This window comes from Vulpes vulpes, chromosome 8 (assembly GCF_048418805.1).
Source record: "Vulpes vulpes isolate BD-2025 chromosome 8, VulVul3, whole genome shotgun sequence".
Classification (NCBI taxonomy): Eukaryota; Metazoa; Chordata; class Mammalia; order Carnivora; family Canidae; genus Vulpes; species Vulpes vulpes.
Window position 1 is genome coordinate 56,361,947 of NC_132787.1, and position 18,441 is coordinate 56,380,387.

General features: G+C 39.2%; 1 protein-coding gene across 1 annotated transcript in view; it reads left to right on the forward strand.

Annotated features, from left to right (window-relative positions):
* Positions 1 to 18,441, forward strand: part of SPAG17 (sperm associated antigen 17) — a 208,677-nt gene that overhangs the window by 32,030 nt on the left and 158,206 nt on the right. Inside the window, exons 2-3 of the mRNA XM_072766779.1 lie at positions 1,074 to 1,214; positions 1,844 to 1,927. Coding sequence (XP_072622880.1) covers positions 1,074 to 1,214; positions 1,844 to 1,927 — 225 coding nt within the window. The remainder of the gene's footprint in view (positions 1 to 1,073; positions 1,215 to 1,843; positions 1,928 to 18,441) is intronic.

Consider the following 18,441-nt stretch of genomic DNA (forward strand, 5'->3'; position numbering starts at 1 on the left):
ACAAGATTGTTAGTGTGAAAGCACTAGACCTGGTGTGCATGAGTTTGACTCTCTGCACCACACAAGTCCATTCTTAATCTCCAGGGAACTGCTTCTTCCTAAGAGAAACTGTCATTGTAATTGACAAAGGGATTACTGAATAAGAATATTGTCTTTAGTAACATTTCTTTAAATTATCTGATGCACAATTTCATGTCCAAGTGTAATTTTTTAGCCTATGTCCTGGGAGTGGAAAGGACTCATTCGTGAATTAGCAGTGAGATTCTTATGTTACACGAGGAGGAAAAGATGTGTTGTAGTTCTGTGCTTCACAAAAACTTTAGGGATTACATTTTACCCCATATAAAGGCCCATTTGGCAACTCATTCAATATTATCCAAAATTCAAGGCGTATTGATCAAGCTCCTCCTATGCCTCCAGCACTATTTAGATCTAGCCTTAGAATATATCAAGGAAAAAAAAAACTTAGACTTCTGCTTTCAAGATTATATCTCGATATATGTTTGTAACATGTGAATGCTATTTCTTCCAGTACCAAATTATTCTTGGACAGCATTCTAATGAAAGCATGTCATTTTTAAAAAATCGTCTTCCTGAATATGAAAGGTCTCGTTTCTCAAGAAAATGGTTTTTGTGTCAAGTTGAATGAAATTTGGCACAACATTGCCGCCTTGTGGCTACTAGAATCAGGAATTTACACATAATGGATTGTGTGGTCAACTCTGGTACCGTAAGGTAAAGTTTAAAGGGAAAATTATCTTGTTTTTTGGTTGAAGCCTTTGACACAAAATTACCTATCCAGGAGTATTTAGAATGAACTCTTTCCTGGGTGGCTCAGTGGTTGAGCGTCTGCCTTCGGCTCAGGGTGTGATCGAGTGGGATCGAGTCCCACATCAGGAGCCTGCTTCTCCCTCTGCCTCTCTCTCTCTCTCTCTCTGTGTGTGTGTGTGTGTTGTGTGTGTGTGTGTGTGTCTCATGAATAAATAAATAAAATCTTAAAAGAGAGAGAGAGAGAGAAAGAGAGAGTAAGAATTTAACTCTTTCTGGTTTTGTTTTTGTTTTTGTTTTAACAGAATGATTGGAAGGGCTCCATCGCTTTTGTAGTTGGAAACCGGATTGAGGATGATCTTCTCATTCAAGCCCTCACCATTGCTGTCCAGGTGCCTCAACGGAAATTCTTCAGCATCGTGTCCTGGCAAGACATTCTCCAGCAGGTACTCCTCGCTTCCCACCTCTAGGCCCTGTGAAGACTTCTGCACTTAAAATAACAGGAAAAAAAACTAATGATAAAAGAAATACAACTATCATATCATTGGGCTGTTTGGTAAACTGGCGTGGATTATTTAAAAAAAAAAAAAAAAAAAACCTTAGTTAGAGCCAACTTGAATTGCTTAATCTGGAAGAATTACTTTGGCCCATTTTTGGCCCTTTCAGCACTCGTTCGTTTAACAGAATTTCTGTGGCCATACCAGGTCCCATGCTAGGCTCTCTGAAGAATTATTTATTTAATAAAAGATTCAATAATAAGTTTAAGACTAAACTATTCACTGCTCTGAGGAAGTCCATAACTACCAAGAAAAATTAAATCTACAGAGAAACCTAGCTGTCAGAGGTCAGAGAGGAATGACTACATTAAAAAAGTCCTGTCAGGTGGCACATACTTGTACAGTTACTACCGGCTTACCAAAGTGACTATAAATATTTTGCCTAGTTAGTGACTATCCCTTCCTTGCTAGATTTCCCAACCCTTCAAGCCACCTAGGTACTTGAAAGTTATATATTTCTAAGTATTCTTTAAGTATGTCTTTCTTTTTCATTATAGATGAGTTTAATTTTCTTACAGATCAATGAATCAGATGGACTTTTTGGAACTACACCTAGAAAGGCAAAGAAACCTCCAAGCGGTAGTGCTCCCTTATTTTATGAGGTAGGTGAACATCTTTATTGAAGAGATTTTTTATAATTCTTAGAAAATGAGAATTGAAGTAATAATCTTATAGTCACATTTAAAAATGTTTATTATTTTATTTTTTAAAGATTTTATTTATTTGAGAGAAAGAGCGAGAGAGAGAGAAAGAGAACATAAGCAGGGGAGTGACAGAGGGAAAGAGAGAAGCAACTCCCCACTGAGCAGGGAACCCTGCATGAGGCTCGATCCCAGGACCCTGGGATCATGACCTGAGATGAAGGCAGATGCTTAACTGAAGCCACCCAGGCGACCCTAAAAATTTGTTTTAACTCATTCTTTGAAAGCAAATTCTTGATCTTCATTGGAGCTGCCTAATGGTAGGCAGTTAAGAAAACTGCCTCCCTTCTTAAAAAAAATCCCTCTCTGAGAATAAAATTGTCCTAGATTGTCTACACCATCACTGTATCCAATTAAAGGCTATAAATCAGAATTTTTTTATACAGAAGAGTCGGTTCATACTTTTTCATGGTAATCATTGAATGTGTGATGGTATTAAAGGGAGCTGTATGATTAGTGTATTACAAAGTGTTAGTTTCACCAAAGTAATAATGTAAAAATGCCCCAGAAAGTGTTTCATGTACAAGACAGAGACACAGCTGTTAGAATTTTACATCGGTCTGTGAGATTTGGACACATTTTTCATACTACTTTAACTAACATGAAAATAATGATAATTTTTGGGTTAATGGCCCCTTCTGTTTCTAGTAGATGCTTAACACAAAAGTCCACCCTGGCTGACCATTGGGCTTATGCAAAAACTTAGAACTCATGCTCAGTTCAAGGGGATTGCCTCTCACGCTGCCTTGTTAATATCTAACTTACAGCTCATGCGAAGCTATAAAAATCCAGTGATTAATTAGAATATCACTTAAAATTTGTCAGGCACTGTTTTATGGCTCTTCAGACTAAAAGCATAAAGATTTTTGGATCTTTCTAAGACAAACTTGTTTGCACTTTATTTCAGTGATCTAATAAAGTTTTTATGTGTCTCAGGTCTTGGATGATTTCCTAATGGGCTCTTAAGTATTGCCTGAGTACTATCTGAACAAGTTTCATTGGATTTATTTATGCTTGACAGTAGTGTGGATTTTACAGCATTAACTCTTGCTATGCTACTCACACTGTGACAAGAAAAACCTGATTCTGTGCTTTTGAAGTCAAATAACGTACCTTTTACCTTTTGTTATGATGTTCTCAATGTGTGTGCTGCAGTTGAAACATTATGTGATACCTTAAAATATTGGAAGTTTTCGTCTGAAGTAGCCATAGAAATCCCTGTCCTATTCTCAGGCCTGGGACCAATTAGCCCCCCAAAGGACTCTTTATTCTTCAAAGATGCTCAGTAAAAATCAGAGATGATAACAGGCCAGTTTTGATGTCTAATCTGGACAGACATTTTGACTTGGATGTGGGATAGCACAATGTTACAAATCCAGAGTTCAGTTAGAAAACCATTCCTCTCCAATATGTGCTGTGACTCTGGGTTGTGAATCCTTCACTCAGGGGAGGTCCATTTCACATCTGGTTCTACCACATTCTTCCAGTGGAGCATTTGGGCAATAAGCCTCCCACACCCACTCACATACCCTTTTCTGAATGGTTCCAGAAGAAAAAGGAAGGCAGGATGAGCACCAGGGAGATTGGACCTTGGGTATACCAGACATGCATCAACATCAATTGCTTCAGTAAAAACAGATATAGAACATAAAACAAATTCAGGCTTCTGATCAGCATCAGCCAAGGACCGAATCCACATCTGGAGAAGAGGCTGCATTTCCGATCTTAATCCCTTCACACTTAGGACCTGTTTGGGAATTCTATCATATGGTACCTCATCCCAAATGAATTGAAATGCTACAGGCAGTGCCTACTGAGAACCCCAAGGTGCTTGCAGGTGATGACCATGAAAGAGGCCTAGAAGCCAAAGGCTTTGGGGACTTGTGAACTTTTAAGCCTCATGAGTCTATTTCTTGAAGTCTTGCAGTCTGTAGCAACTAGGACATTTGCCACAGTGAAACTCCTCAGAAGCCTCTTTAGGAAGTCTTATATTTTCTCTCTCAAAGAGAAAGATTTCCTACATTGAGGAAGAAAGAGTAATCTAAGAAAATTGCTTCTGTTATACGTGAAATTCATGAAGTTCTGTATGGAAGCTTCACTTTGGAAGGAGAACTCAAGGTAGATATTGTGAAGGCCATACTCTTACGTTTCCTTCTGTTTGTAGGATACTCTCATTGGCCTCAAAGTGGAGCCTAGTCATTCTCACTTTAAACATAGTTCTGACCAGTTTGGCTTTCTGGTTTCCTTGCCTGCAGTCAATTAGGAGCAGCAAATTAAAGTGAAATGTCACCATAGCGCAGTTCATCCATGAGTAGTAAAATAGCGTCAGAACCACATTACATATTTCCAATAACGACTTGAAATGTCTGGGTTGGCAAAGACCACATTCCTAAGTGATTTGCTCAAGCTTTCACTTGGATGGCTTGGTGTTGTGTACACACAGCCTCATTTTGAAATTGTGTAATTTCCCCCTGAAACTTTAGAGTTCATCTAGCCATAGTATTGTATATATGAGAAAGTCTTTATTTATAAACCACAGTTCTTTGGAAATGTGCTTAGATTTGTGCTAATGTAATTCCACAGAGACATAGCTACAGCTCATTTGTTCATTCACCTTCTCTTTTTGGAAACCATGCTCTGCTCTAGCAGGAGCTACTCTAAGGACTCTTATGGGAATGGGAAGAGAATATTCTCCTTTGTGCATAGTCTCAGGGATGTTAGCTATTACTTTATTATATTAGTAGTAGTTGTAATATTTAATAACAAAGATGAAAATGATGATGAGCCCATGCACTGGCCTTACCTATGAACATAATTTCCAGCTTGTAATCCTATTTAAGGATGTGGACTTACATGAAAATGGGTATACAGACATTGTATTATATAGTGACCAGTTTTACCAAATAGTGATATTTTACCAAATACCAAACAATTAACAAGTACATTTTTGTTCAACACTAAAGTATTAAACACTATGTAGACAATGGGTGGGGAGGATATGAATATTGCAAAGATTCTAACTTCAAGAAGCGTAACGATTTGTTAGGGGGGGAAAGGGGGGAAAATATATCCTAACACACAGTAAATGGTCAACAAATGTTTATTAAAGAAGTGAAGGGGCACCTGGATGACACAGTCAGTTAAGCATCTGCCTTCGGCTCAAGTCATGATACTGTGGTCCTGGGATCAAGCAGGACCTGAAGGCTCCCTGCTCAGTGAGGAGTCTGCTCCTCCCTTTGCCCCTCCCCTCCGCTCCTGCACTCTCTCTTTCACATAAATAAATAAAATCTTAAAAAAAAAAAAAAGAAGAAGTAATAACACAATGCATTAAAATCCATGAGAGACAGACGAAATGTTATGGGCATTCAAAGGAAAATGAGATTACCAATAAAGTGGGGTGGTGAGTGGGATCTAGAGAAGCCTTGTGGAGAAGACAGCATTGGAAAGGGAAGGAAGGGTGGCTAACTTTGATGTTTGAAATATATTATTCTAGGAGTGTCTTGGTGGCTCAGTCCATTGGGCATCCAAGCATCCAACTCTTGATTTCAGCTCAGGTCATGATCTCAGGATTGTGGGATTGGGCCCTATGTCAGGCTTTGTGCTGCTGACTTTCTGCCCCTCCCCAACATGCGCTCTCTCTCTCTCTCTGATAAATTAATTAATTAATTAATTAACTCAATTAACCCATATCACAACTCTAAAAGAAAATATAAATATCCCCATTTTATATATAGGGAGAAGGAGGCATAGAGAGGGTAGGAGGTATAGTAATTAGAATATTGAAGAAGTTGGGTTTAGCCATAGAATACATAGCCTCAGGTTGTTCCTCTTCACCACAAACCCAGTACTTTTCCTCTGGGCTCTGAGCTGTCCATCTTTGGTAGGGTAGGTCTTGGCAATCTTGACATTCAAATGTTGGAGAGGGCATTCCAAGAAAAGGGAACAGCTCAAGCGAAGGGATAGGTGTGGGAGAAGAGTGAATATGTACTAAATTTGTAATTACATGGTATAAGATATTCTCAATAGAAAAGGTAAATTCTATACACACTTTAATTACAACTTTAAAATCCTGAAGGAGGATATCTACAAGAAAATATTTCAAGTACTCAACAAAATCCATGCTTTAAGATCCACTCCTGAACTTAAATTTATTTGTTAAATATGCACAAGTATTTGGCTGCGTGTGTCTATTTAATGACCCACAGAAAGTGACTTGTTCATTTGCAGGCTTATTCAGTCCTCTCCAAAACCAAAAAGGAAAATATTAAGGATCATTCAAAGTTGATTGAAATGTGCCCCATGAGAGAGTTCTACATGTTCCATACATGCACAGATTCTCCTACCTGTGATTAAATCTGATACTCAGTGTGTGTGCCTTATTAAGAGATGTACAAAATTTGGACTTTGACTTTGTGACTTTGATAAATTAGAAAGAAAAAAAACTACCAACTGGACAGGGTTTGTTTATTCAGCTTTTCTGAAATCAGGGTCAGCAATCTTAAACGTTTTAGACCTCATTCTATGTTTGACTTTGTTTCATGATGGAGATCATCATTTCTTCCTACCCAGAAATGAACATCCATCCATACATGAGCCGTAGTTTGCCTACCTGTGATTTATTCAGAAAAGATAAATTAGATCACCACAAAAAGCTTTTAAAGACACAAAAGCTTGCTGCAACAAAAAGCATCTATAAGAAACAAAAATTTATATACCCTAGTTGGTGACTCACTTAATTTAAAAATTAATCAATTCTGTACAGCAAACAACTTGGACAATCCAAAAGATTATGTGATACAGTTTAGTTGTATGAATACAAGTAATTATTAATTTTCCTTTGTACTCCTACTCATATCTTTTTAACTAATATATTTTAATTAAAATATTTCTATGGGTTTTTTCCATTGGGAAATCATTCTGGGAGATCATTAAGTATGGAAAGATTCTTCTGATGTTAGATTTGAAAGTAATGAATCAAACGCAGTTTAAAAAGATATAGGTTGCAAATTTTTTATGTAAAGATCTAATTAGTTTCATCACGTTCTTAAGATATTTTGCTGGAACATTGGATTAGTATCCCCAGAAGTAATCATTTCATTTTGTTGGTTCCCATGCCTCTACATATAGATATGTTCTTCAGCTCCTTCCCAACATGTATTCATAACAACTCACAAGTAAGACCACAGACTTAATTATAATCTAATTGCCTCCCTTGTCTACATTTCTAATATGAAATTCATTTCTCTAACTGTGCCTCAAATTAACAGTCTATTCAATGGAATTGTAAGCTTTTATTTGGGGCGGGGGAAGCTTGTCAAAATGAAAAATGGAAAACTCATGCTTCAGAGATAGAAACAAATAATATGTGAAAACATTTAAGAGGTTTGAAGTTATTAAAATGGCAGATCTGCTGGGACCTGAAAGCAGTATGTCATGGAAGAAACGAAGGAAAAGGGAGACAGGAAGTATTCTCTGGCCTTTTCAATCCTGCGTTTTAAAACCAAACAAAAAAATTCAGGAAGAATTGGAAGGTAGCCAACCTAATGCCGTTATTTCATAGAGCTTAGGGACACACCAGGAAATTACAGGCCAGTTAGTTTAACTTCACTTGTAGGGAGAGTATTAAAAACTGCTGCAGGAGATCAAGTAAAAGGATGCTTAGAAAAGCACAGCTTGATTAAGGCAAGCCTGGCCAACGTGGTTTTCGGAAAGGGAAGGTCATGTCTTAGGAACTTGTTGAAATTCTTTGAAGCTATTATGGCCAGTCCAGTCTTCAAAGAATACAGCGAAGCCCAGGGCCTGTGTATCTTTTCCGTTCCTCACCAGTCCTTGAGGGATGCTTGCAGAACACAGCCCACGTCAGGGCTCTGGTGTCCCGAGTTTCGAAACCACTATCAAAATAGCAGAAAATAACCTCTTATGGAACATTTTTAAAGCTGGAACCAATTAATACAACCTGATATTTATAAATGTAAAATAAAAACTTGGAACAAAATTTAGGAATATTGAGCTGTAACAAAGAAGTACTACATTGGGACTATAAAAACAATCTGGGAGTCATTGTGCCAAAATCTGGGCTTTGGAGGCATTTCTCACCCAAAGAAGGGAAAAGGAGGAGAAATCACAGTGCTAGAAATGGTTATAGGATAGAGAGTTATGAAGAGTTGCAACCAAATGAATTTTGTTGAGATGGGAAAAGGAGCAGTCAGATGTGTTAACAACCCTGAGCCTCTCTACAGCCCTAGAGAAGGCCAGAGCAGCCCGCCAGAGAAAGGTTCATCCAGGCTAGTCAGTGAGGGCGTGGAAGGTCAGGCCTCCGTTGCTTTAGGAATGGGCTCCTGGAGGGCAAATATGTTTGCCTCTCGGATCGGAAACCTGGGGTTCTATTTTCTTTTTTCTTTTTTTTTTTTTTTTTTAATTTTTTTCTGGGGTTCTATTTTCAAAGAAAAGCATAACTCAAGCAAAGGCATCGAAAAATATCCAAATCATGTCCCCACCCCCCAGCCCCTTCCCACCGTGGAGGACAGGCAGCTGGCCAAGCCCATGCATTTCAAGAGGAGGCAAGTAGGCACTGGTGAAGAGTCGAATCAGAAGCTGAGGCCCCTGGGATTCTGCAGCAGGAAACCACACCATCCAAGTGCTGGTGATAGGGGCACTGGGAGGACTTTCCGTCCACAGGAGAACTGCTGGACAAGAATGGAATCTGGTCGAGAATCCCAGGACAGATGTATCAGCGGAGGAGCAGCCACAAGAATGAAGCAAGGTTCAGCTCATGAAGAGCAACCATCACAGTCTTGGCCCGGGTGAATCCTGGAGCTCCTCCAACGCTCAATGCTACACGCCCACTATGACTGGAATCAGCAAGGCCATATCGTCCCATTCCCATATCCAACTAGGACTGTGAATAATCTGCCTTTATGGATGGTAATAATAATAGTAGCTATGATTTATTGACTATTTGGTTTATTGCAAGTCTTATGTGCTTGGTACTTCACATATATTAGCTAACCTAATCTCTGCCTGCCTGGAGATACTTACAAATGATGAAAGTGGAGCCTCAGAGAGGTTAAGTAACTCAAAGATTCAGAAGTCTCCATTCCTTCTGCTTGCATCACACAAAAATTGAGGGTAAATAGTTGGGATCTGCAAGTAGTTGTTGTGGTTTAACATTTCTTGAATACAAGCTACTGCTTATAATTAGAATTAAGCCTAAAGTCTCTCAGTAGTTCTGTGATATCTTTATTGTTTTTCCTTCTACTCAAGCAAAGACAATGGTGTGTCTGCACACGAGGAAGGTGCCAAACAGTTTTAATCCTATTTTTGAGCCACCTTGATGAGTGGATTCTGTCCAAATGTTTGGATCACCTGGAACTTTTAATTCATGCAGTGTAGATGTATATGGTTAAGGTGACTAATTCTTTGGGAGAGGAATGAGGGAAGGATGAACAATGATAGGGAAGTTAATACGTATGTGTTAGAGATGGAGGTGTGAAAAGAAAGAAACCTGTCTAAAATTCTAAGCAAATTAGTGAGCATGAATTTCACCTCCAGAGTGCCTTCTGCTAGCTTGGTGAGACAGACACTTAGTGGTTAGATGCACAGGTCCAAACCAGTCTGCCTGGGCTCCTGTTCTCATTCCACTACCTACTAGCCATCTGACCTCAGGCAAGTTCTATAGGTGTTGTACTTGTTTTCTCTCTGTAAAGTCAGCATTGATGGTGGTATCTGCCTCATGAAGCTGTAGCCATGATTGAATGAGATAGTAAATAGGAAACACCTAGCATAGTCCCTGTGATACAGTAAATGTTCGTTAAAGTTTAGCTATTATCATTGATTATTATTTTTTAAATTTCTGTTTTCAGTCATAGTAAATGTTGGAGTTTTGTACTTTAGGAAGCATGAAAGAACTAGAAACATCTATAAGCAGGGTATTTTTAATTTTTTATTAAAGCAAAAAACATATAACATCACGTTTGCCACTTCCATGATTTCTAAGTGTACAGTTTAGTAGTGCTAAATATATTTATGTTGCTATACAACCAGTCTCCACAGCTTTTCAACTTACAGAACTGAAACTTTATATCCAGTAAACAACTGCCCAGTTCCCCTTGACCATAATTATTCTTAGTCTTTTTTTTTTTTCTATGAATTGGACAGCTCTAGATACCTCATAGTAATGGAATCATACAGAATTTGTCTTTTTGTGACTGGCTTGTTTCCCTTAATATAATGTCTTCAAAGTCCATGCATATTGTAGGACGTGTCAGAATTTCTTTCCTTTTCAAGCTGAATAATACTCCATGGTATGTATGTATGACATTTTATTTATCCATTCAACCACCGATGGACCTTCAGGTTGCTTCCATCTGTTGGCTTTTGTGCATAATGTTGTTATGAACATTGGTATGCAAATTATAAGCAGGCTTTTCACTAAGTGGAATACAACTAATGAAAGATAATTGTTAGGTGAGTAAGGGGGAAAAAAGCCAAACTCATGGTCAAAGGAAACTAATACGCATTCTTCTTCTTTGTTACATCACATAAGGTATAAATATGACCAAACATTCTAGGGAATAAACAACAGTAGCCCACTTCTCAAATAATAATTATAATAATAATATCTCACATTTAGATAAAAATAAGGATTTTGCAACTACTCCCTCATTATATCTTCACACTTTCATGTCAGCTGAGCCAGAACAGCTGGTAGTATCTCTGTAGTATAAATGAGAAAATGGAAACCTAAGAACCTCAAATGAATTGTTCCCTGTCACTAGCCAGAGTTAAAATGAGTGTCAGCCCTTCTGACTCCTAGTCCAGGGTTCTACTCTACACCTAACAGAAAACAAACCTCGCTCATTAAGAATTTCTTGATTATTTTTGCATTTCCCACAAGATAATTTTAGTGTATAGATACAAAATTTATATTTTGTTAAGCATATATTTTAATGTGCATTAAAAATAAAAATGAAATACTAACTTGCAATGTCCCCAGAGTCACGGCTGAGGATTGAGCTAAATTATTTTTTTAGGGGCACCTGGGGGGTTCAGTGGTTGAGTGTCTGCCTTTGACTCGGGTCGTGATCATGGGGTCCCGGGATTGAGTCCCCATCGGGCTCCCCTAGGGAGCCTGCTTCTCCTTCTGCCTATGTCTCTGCCTCTCTCTCTGTGTGTCTCTCATGAATAAATGAATAAAATCTTTTAAAAAATTATTTTTTAACTTGCTTTACATTAAGTTTAGAGAAAAATATTAGTTGCATAGTACAGGTGGTATAGCACTTTGGCTAAGTCATCAAGGGATGCTCAATGACTAAGGTTTAGGCAATGTTTCATTTTCATGCATCCCACAAATGTTTGAGTGTCTGTTATGTACCAAATCTATGATTGAGTTTATCTTGGTGAATAAAACAGATATAATTCCCTGCCCTCGCAGAATTTACATCTGAATAAGGAAGGCAGGCATTATGCAAAGATCAAACAAGCAAACAAATGTATACATAATTATGAATTGGGATAATCACTTTAGATCAGAGAGGATACTTTAGAATGAGTGGAGATGAGCTGGATGACAAAAAGGAGCCAACTGAACAGGGTGGGGGAGAATATTCAGACAGAGGGAACAGCAGGTACAAAGAACGTGAGGCAGGAAAGGAAAGATGTCGTCCTCTTAGTGGAACAAGAGGCCACCGAGCCGGGAACACAGCAAGGTGGAGAGGAGCACAGGCCAGACCTATAAGGTGGGTCCTCGTTAGGAAAGAGTTTGCGTTTTTACCTCATAGGAAACGGAAAGCTATAAAACCCTTTAAAGAGGGAAAGTGACACAATCTGAGTTCTTTTTAAAAATATTTTCCTGCTACTAAGTGAAGACAAAATCAGGATGGGGCAGGAGGCAAACGTGAGAGTGAGGGGACCAGTTAGGAGGCCCTCAGAGAGTCCAGAGGAAGATGGAGAGTGCAGACACACTGTGCCAATGTGAGGGGTGAGGGGTGAGGGGTGATGGAGAAGTAGGCATCAGAAGAGATTCCAAAGTGGCTTGAGACACTGAGAAAAAAAAAATCTTCTGACCTAGAGAAAATTGGAGTTTAAATTTGGGGCAAGTTTGAAAGTACAGTTTGGGATGGGTTAACTTTGATATGTACGAGAGACATCTAAGAGGAGATATCAAAGAGGATACCAGGTATTTTAGTCTTTTTCTCTTTTTGTATCCTTACATGCCCAGCTCAGTGCTGGTGCATAGTAAGCATGGAAGAGGTGCTTGCTGTCTAAAAGACCTCGCTTATTAATGCAGGGCCAGGGAGGGTCCCTAGTATAGGCAGCAAAAAGTAAAGCACGGCCTCCTTCAGCAATACTGGCTTGGTGGCACTTTGCAGGTACTAGCAGTTTCTGGGCCTTCCATCTTCCCTTGATGGGTTCCACATCCTATATAGTAGTTTCCTAACTGCGGCTGATAACCTCGTGGTTTGCAAAGACATTCGGTTGGCTGCAGCTGTGTCTGTATGTGTGTGATTTGTGATGTAAATATTTGTTTGCTGTCAATATAGGTCCAAAAAAAGTTTGAAAACCTTTTGATTGAGGATCCCCTCAATACATCCCTCTTTCTCCTGAATTTTCCTCTCTCTCAGTCTCTCACATAACCCTGTGCTAATGTATATGATAGATACTCATCCTAGCCATCTTCTTATTCAGCAGACATTGAGTTTCTGTTGTAAGCTGGGTAATGGGCATGAGATCAAATTAAACATCATCTCTGACCTCACGAGCTTGTAGTAGGTAATTTTGTAAACAATATATTTAATACCTTGCAGCAAGTCGAATGAAAGGGTTATATATTTAATCCTTGGTTTCTGTTGAGTCTGCTCTTCATTGAGCCCTGCAGCTGACCTTACTTATTGTTCACAACTTCCAGCCGACAGGGTAATGGTCCCCAGACAGGGTATGTTGGAAAGAGGAGAACAGGAGGGCAGGACACACCAAAACAGTCAAAGATGCAACAAACATACAGAAAGCCTGCTTCTTAGAGGGAGAAAAAGTATTTCTGGAATTGAAGTATGGTAATAATTTTCATGCTTCTACATGTTTTTAACACGACTTCTATTTCTGAAATTCTAACTCTTTCCTCGATCTTTGGTTGCAGGGAAAGCAGAAATACCAAACTCAAGGTGCAAGAATTGACTATTAGAGAGAAATTCATTTATATTTATTGAAAAGCTACTGTGCGTATTAAATACTCAGTGAATATTAATTTGAATGAATGCATTTCAGATAGATATTTTTACATTAAAAATGCATCCATTCTTCCATATCACAAACATGATTAGCCAAAAACAACCCTCAAACCTTAAGTAGCAAGATAATGTAAGCTAGCTAAAATATGGCCTCTATATTGCTTTGAGAAATGTCTAAAATACATGTAATTACAAACTTAGTATTTTAAAACATTGGAAACCAACACTACAAAAAATCTTACTGAGAAAAAGTAAAATTGATCAATAAACCCCTTCCTTTAAAATTTCATATTTCATATTTCAACTTCATAGTTATTCGGATTATAATGTGCATAACTGTTGGAAATCTACAGAACTCTGGTAGTGAGCAAGGCCAACGTAAAGCCCAACATAGTGCCCTGTATTACCCACAAACGCTCTCAAACCAATAAGTTTATCACTATCCTAATTAGTCTTTATCAAGAATTTATGTGGAAAAGACAGATTCTCTCTGCCCTCACTCATTCATCAAGAAATTAGATTATCCTATTTGTCAGAAGGAAGAGCTAATCATTTGAGCTCTGAAATGATTAGCTGAGTGTTATTCTGAAATCTTATAATATTATCCTTTTATTTATCTTTGGAGCTACAGAGAAGCAGAGCAGAGTCTAATAACATGTGACATTGTCACAGGCCACCGCTGCTGGGTCCTACATCCTTTATGAGGAGCAAGTCTTATATTGCATTCTCAAAAACTCATTTTAGGAATATCATTGAGAAGAAAAGGATAGATCCTATCTGGACTTAATGCAAAGGGCCAATATATTACTTTTTGTAACTAATAAAATTTCAAGAACTGACAGCAAATTTCTGATTTGCTTTTCCCCCAGTAAAATGTCTGCTTTGAATTATACAGAAAGAATTCTTCTTCCTGCCAACTTGTTTCAATTCCCTGTGCGAAACCATCCACAGAACATTGTCGGAGGTTTCCTATAGAAGTTCATTTCATACACACACACACACAAAGACACACACACAAAGACACATTTCTCCTCCCCCCCCCCCCCCCCCCCCTTTAGCAAGCAAAGGAAAATGTATTGCATTGGTAGGGTCTGTGTATGGTGCTTTCCCTTTCTGAAAGCAGAGACAAGTATTAGTCATCAGATGAGGGAAAGAGTTTTTCGGTCTCACCCATGGCCAGCGTCCTGTTTTATGTATGCAGGCCCGCCCTGTGTGTAGGTGGAGTAGGCAATTGCCGTGTGATGTGATTTAAGAGGTGCTGGAAGTCCTGCCTGTCCAAAAATAGCCCCTACAGCCGCCTGTTGAGTTCAGGCACAGTGTCCATAAAACCCTGGTTTAAATGAAATGAAACTGCATTTTCAGAATGTTAACCCGTTATATCCATTACCCCATCTTCGTGCCTTTATTTATCAGAGATAAAAGTTAGACCCAGGCAGCCCCGGTGGCGCAGCGGTTTAGCGCCGCCTGCAGCCCAGGGCGTGATCCTGGAGACTCTGGATCGAGTCCCACGTCAGGCTCTCTGCATGGAGCCTGCTTCTCCCTCTGTCTCTCGCTTTCTCTCTGTCTCTATGAATAAATAAAATAAAATCCTTAAAAAAAAAAAGCTAGACCCTTGTGGGGGAGGGGGCTTGTCCTTTGTACACGGAGAGTAGGGGCAGAAGAAGTCAGCAAAGTCCAACACTTCGAGTAACAGTGCAGTCACCATCACCAGAAGCAATTTCTGTGTACCCATGAGTGTGTTTGTTGGAACTAAACTTCTTCCACATTCATTCAGTCAGGCAGCTGGCCTTTTTTGTATCAACGTTATATGGAAGATGACATTTTCTCATACTGGCAATGCTCCTCACTGGGACCCTTAAGGGAGATGAGAGTAATAACAAAAATTCACATTTGGAAAATGCCTTTTGGGGTACAAAATACTTTGACACCCAATGTCAAATCTGATCCCAACCACAGCCTCATACCTCTTACTAATCTCAGGTGGCAAATGGGGAAGAGTCTCAAGGATGTTAAGTGATCTGTGCCACTGCCAGCAGCTGACAATGGCAGAGCCCAGTGTTTGAAACCAGACGTTCTGACTCCAGAAGGTTCACTTTGTTACCTACAGTCAAGGAGCTGATGGCTAGGTTTAGCCCACTTCGTGATTCACCTAAGCAAAAGAGCAAGCTCCGGGAGTTTTTTCTGGTGATATTACTGAGGAAATGTTTTCCCTCGTCTCCAAGTTTTTACAAGAACTGTGCCAGACTTGAGCTTCTGCAGGCACACATTCGGCTTCAGGAATCTGAGTTAGGTTTTATCACTCACTCACATCGTTCCCCAGGCAACAAGCATCCCCCACTTAGAGTACTGACCACTTTGCACAAAGTTGTAAAATGCAACCATAAGACGAATTAGATAGGGAAAATAAAAACATGAATAGGTGGAAATTAACTTAGGATTTTCCCTAGAAGCCCCTGGGATTTAAGAATATTTTGAGAATAGATGGAAAGTGGGATAGAATCGGATCAGGCATTATGAAGTGACTGTGAAATCTAGGATTTTGACCCTGGCTCCATAACAGGATACACATGGCCTTATTTCTTTACGGTTTTGTACTAACCCTGGCTCATCCCTTTTTCATCATTACAACACTCAATTCACTTTATCCTCCACTGGTAAGTGCAAAGTGCATGGAGTTGAATAGAATTATGTAAAGTTTAGACTTAGGTGTTTCCATTTATCAGCCAAATAACCCTGTTCAGATGCCATCTCTTGCATGAAATCTTTGTGGATTCTCCCAGGCAAAATTCGTCTTGCTACATTATATTGCGGTTGTTTGTTTGTGTGTGCCTCCCCCTACTTGGTAGTGAACAACGCAAGCATTAGAAACCATGTGTTATTCATCACTAAAACCCCAGTGCTCTAGGCTAGCAATCCTAAGCTATTGTGATTGCATATCCCATCAGTTTAAAAAAAAATTGAACATGTATCCCATGTACCTGTACGTGTATGTATACAGAGAGAGAGAGACAGAGAGATGTCTAAGAAAACAAACATATTACAAACACATTAAACATCCTCAAAAATAAAAATTCAAAAAGAAGAAATAAAAATGAATTTAATCAGGAGTTTGAATATTTTTCCCCCTCTCAACAGATAGTCTTGTACATGGCCACAGGTACATTTGGAGACCAAAGCCACTGATCTTAGAGCATTGGCAGGACACAATGAAAGTATGTGGAATGGGTACATGAATGAATGAACACAGCCTATTGCACACAATCTCTTTGGCACATGAAGTACTATTCAGAATACCCTTTTCTCAATTAGCAACTTAGTGCCATTTGCTTTCCCAGTCTTTGAGCATTCTGGCTTGATGAGACAAGGTCTGGTTGGGTGGTAGCCCACAGTCACCCATGGCAGGGTCCCCTTTTACAAGGCACAGCCTGCACAATGTTTGTGAAGGTCTGTGTGATTTGCGTGCTGATTCTTTCATTCAGCACACGCTTCATTGGTTGGTTACCACATACCAATGACAAAGTTAATTCCAGCTTTCGACCTGGAAAACAGATATAAAAATAAGCAATTCTATTATTATATGATAACAAAGAAGTTTTAAAAGGTGCAGTGAGTGCAAAGAACAATGCCTAAACCTTCCTAACATTTTGAGGGAAAGGCTTTAGGAAAAAAGCTTGAAAGCTGAATGGGGGCTTTACAAAGTAACGAAGGAATGGAAATTCTAGGCAAAGGAATCGGCTCATTCAAGATCATGCAGACCTAAGATGGCATGACCAAGCAACTATAAATGAAGTGGAAGGAGCAGCCAGGAGTGAGACCAGACAGGTAGGTCTGCATGATCTTGAATGAGCCGATTCCTTTGCCTACTCTATATAGCAGTAGGGGAGAAGTACTGGAAATAAGAGGTACCTGTAGAATATTCTATCATTCAGAGACGTATGCTTCTTTTTAAAAATGGGAATGATATTATAAATGCTTTATATATATATATATATATATATATATATATATATGTCACATATTATGACATTAGCCTTTTTCTAAATCCATATTCAGTGTCTATATAATAGAAAGCACATCTCAATTCAATAATTCACTTAACCACTCCTCCTTTTGCTAAATTTAGACTGTTTACCAATAGTTATGACCCTGATCGTTTCCTTATGAAAAATTTCAAGAAATGGAATTACTGAGTCAAAATATATAAATCTTTTTAAAGCTCTTGACACATATTGTCAAAATGCATTCGAGACAATGTGTGCCAATTTACATTCCTTCTAACAGTTCCAATTTAACCACACCCTCTTCCACACTGTATTTTTTAACTTAGTCAATTTGGTAAGCAGAAGTTGTAAGGTTGAGCATTTAATCACATTTTTATCAGCTATATTTTGTGAGTATGGAATTCATTAAAGTGAAATGATTATGTAATCCCATTTTTTAGATCTCTTCTGATAATGGGAGAGGACCCTCTATTGTCTAAATTCAGAATGGGGGATATTTGCTTTAAGTGATTTCCAAACAGATTTTAGGTGCCGTGAGGGATGAAAGGGAGAAGCCACCACCCAAGCCCTGTACACAGGATGCCCCGCAGAAGAAGGACACATATGCAAGACTGCTCATAAAGGCATGGAAAGATCCTCAATGGAAAATGAGACTGAAGGCCTGGGCAGTGAGACCCAGGGAGAATGATCTCAGGTGAGAAGTCTGGGAAGAGTTGATCAAGGAGGTTCTTCGGTGTGAGCCAAACCGATTTCCATCCTCTTCTTGTCTCATGTCCAGTGGTGCTCATGGGATACCTCAAGCCTCAAAATCACCTGGAGAGTTCATTAAAAATATCAATTCCAGATCCAAGCCTTAGTCATGGAGATCAGGGGTGTCTCCAGGCTAGTCCAGGAATATACCTTCTATACTAGCATCCAGGCACTTCTGAGCCTGCACTTGGAGAAATGCAGCCTCCCTTGTGACCATATGCTGCCCACAGTGCCAGGAAACAGGCCATCCTCCTCCATGAGGAGCACTCCATCTTAGTCTGGATGTTCTTCGCCATGCACCTAGAACTGGACTATGGCTCCATTTACCCTCACTACTCCTTACCTTCTCCACTGCTCAGTGGTTCATTCATTCTTTCTTTCATTTTGAGCCCTTGTGCCAGCTCTGTTCTGGGAGCTGGAGGGACAGAGGAACCTGCCA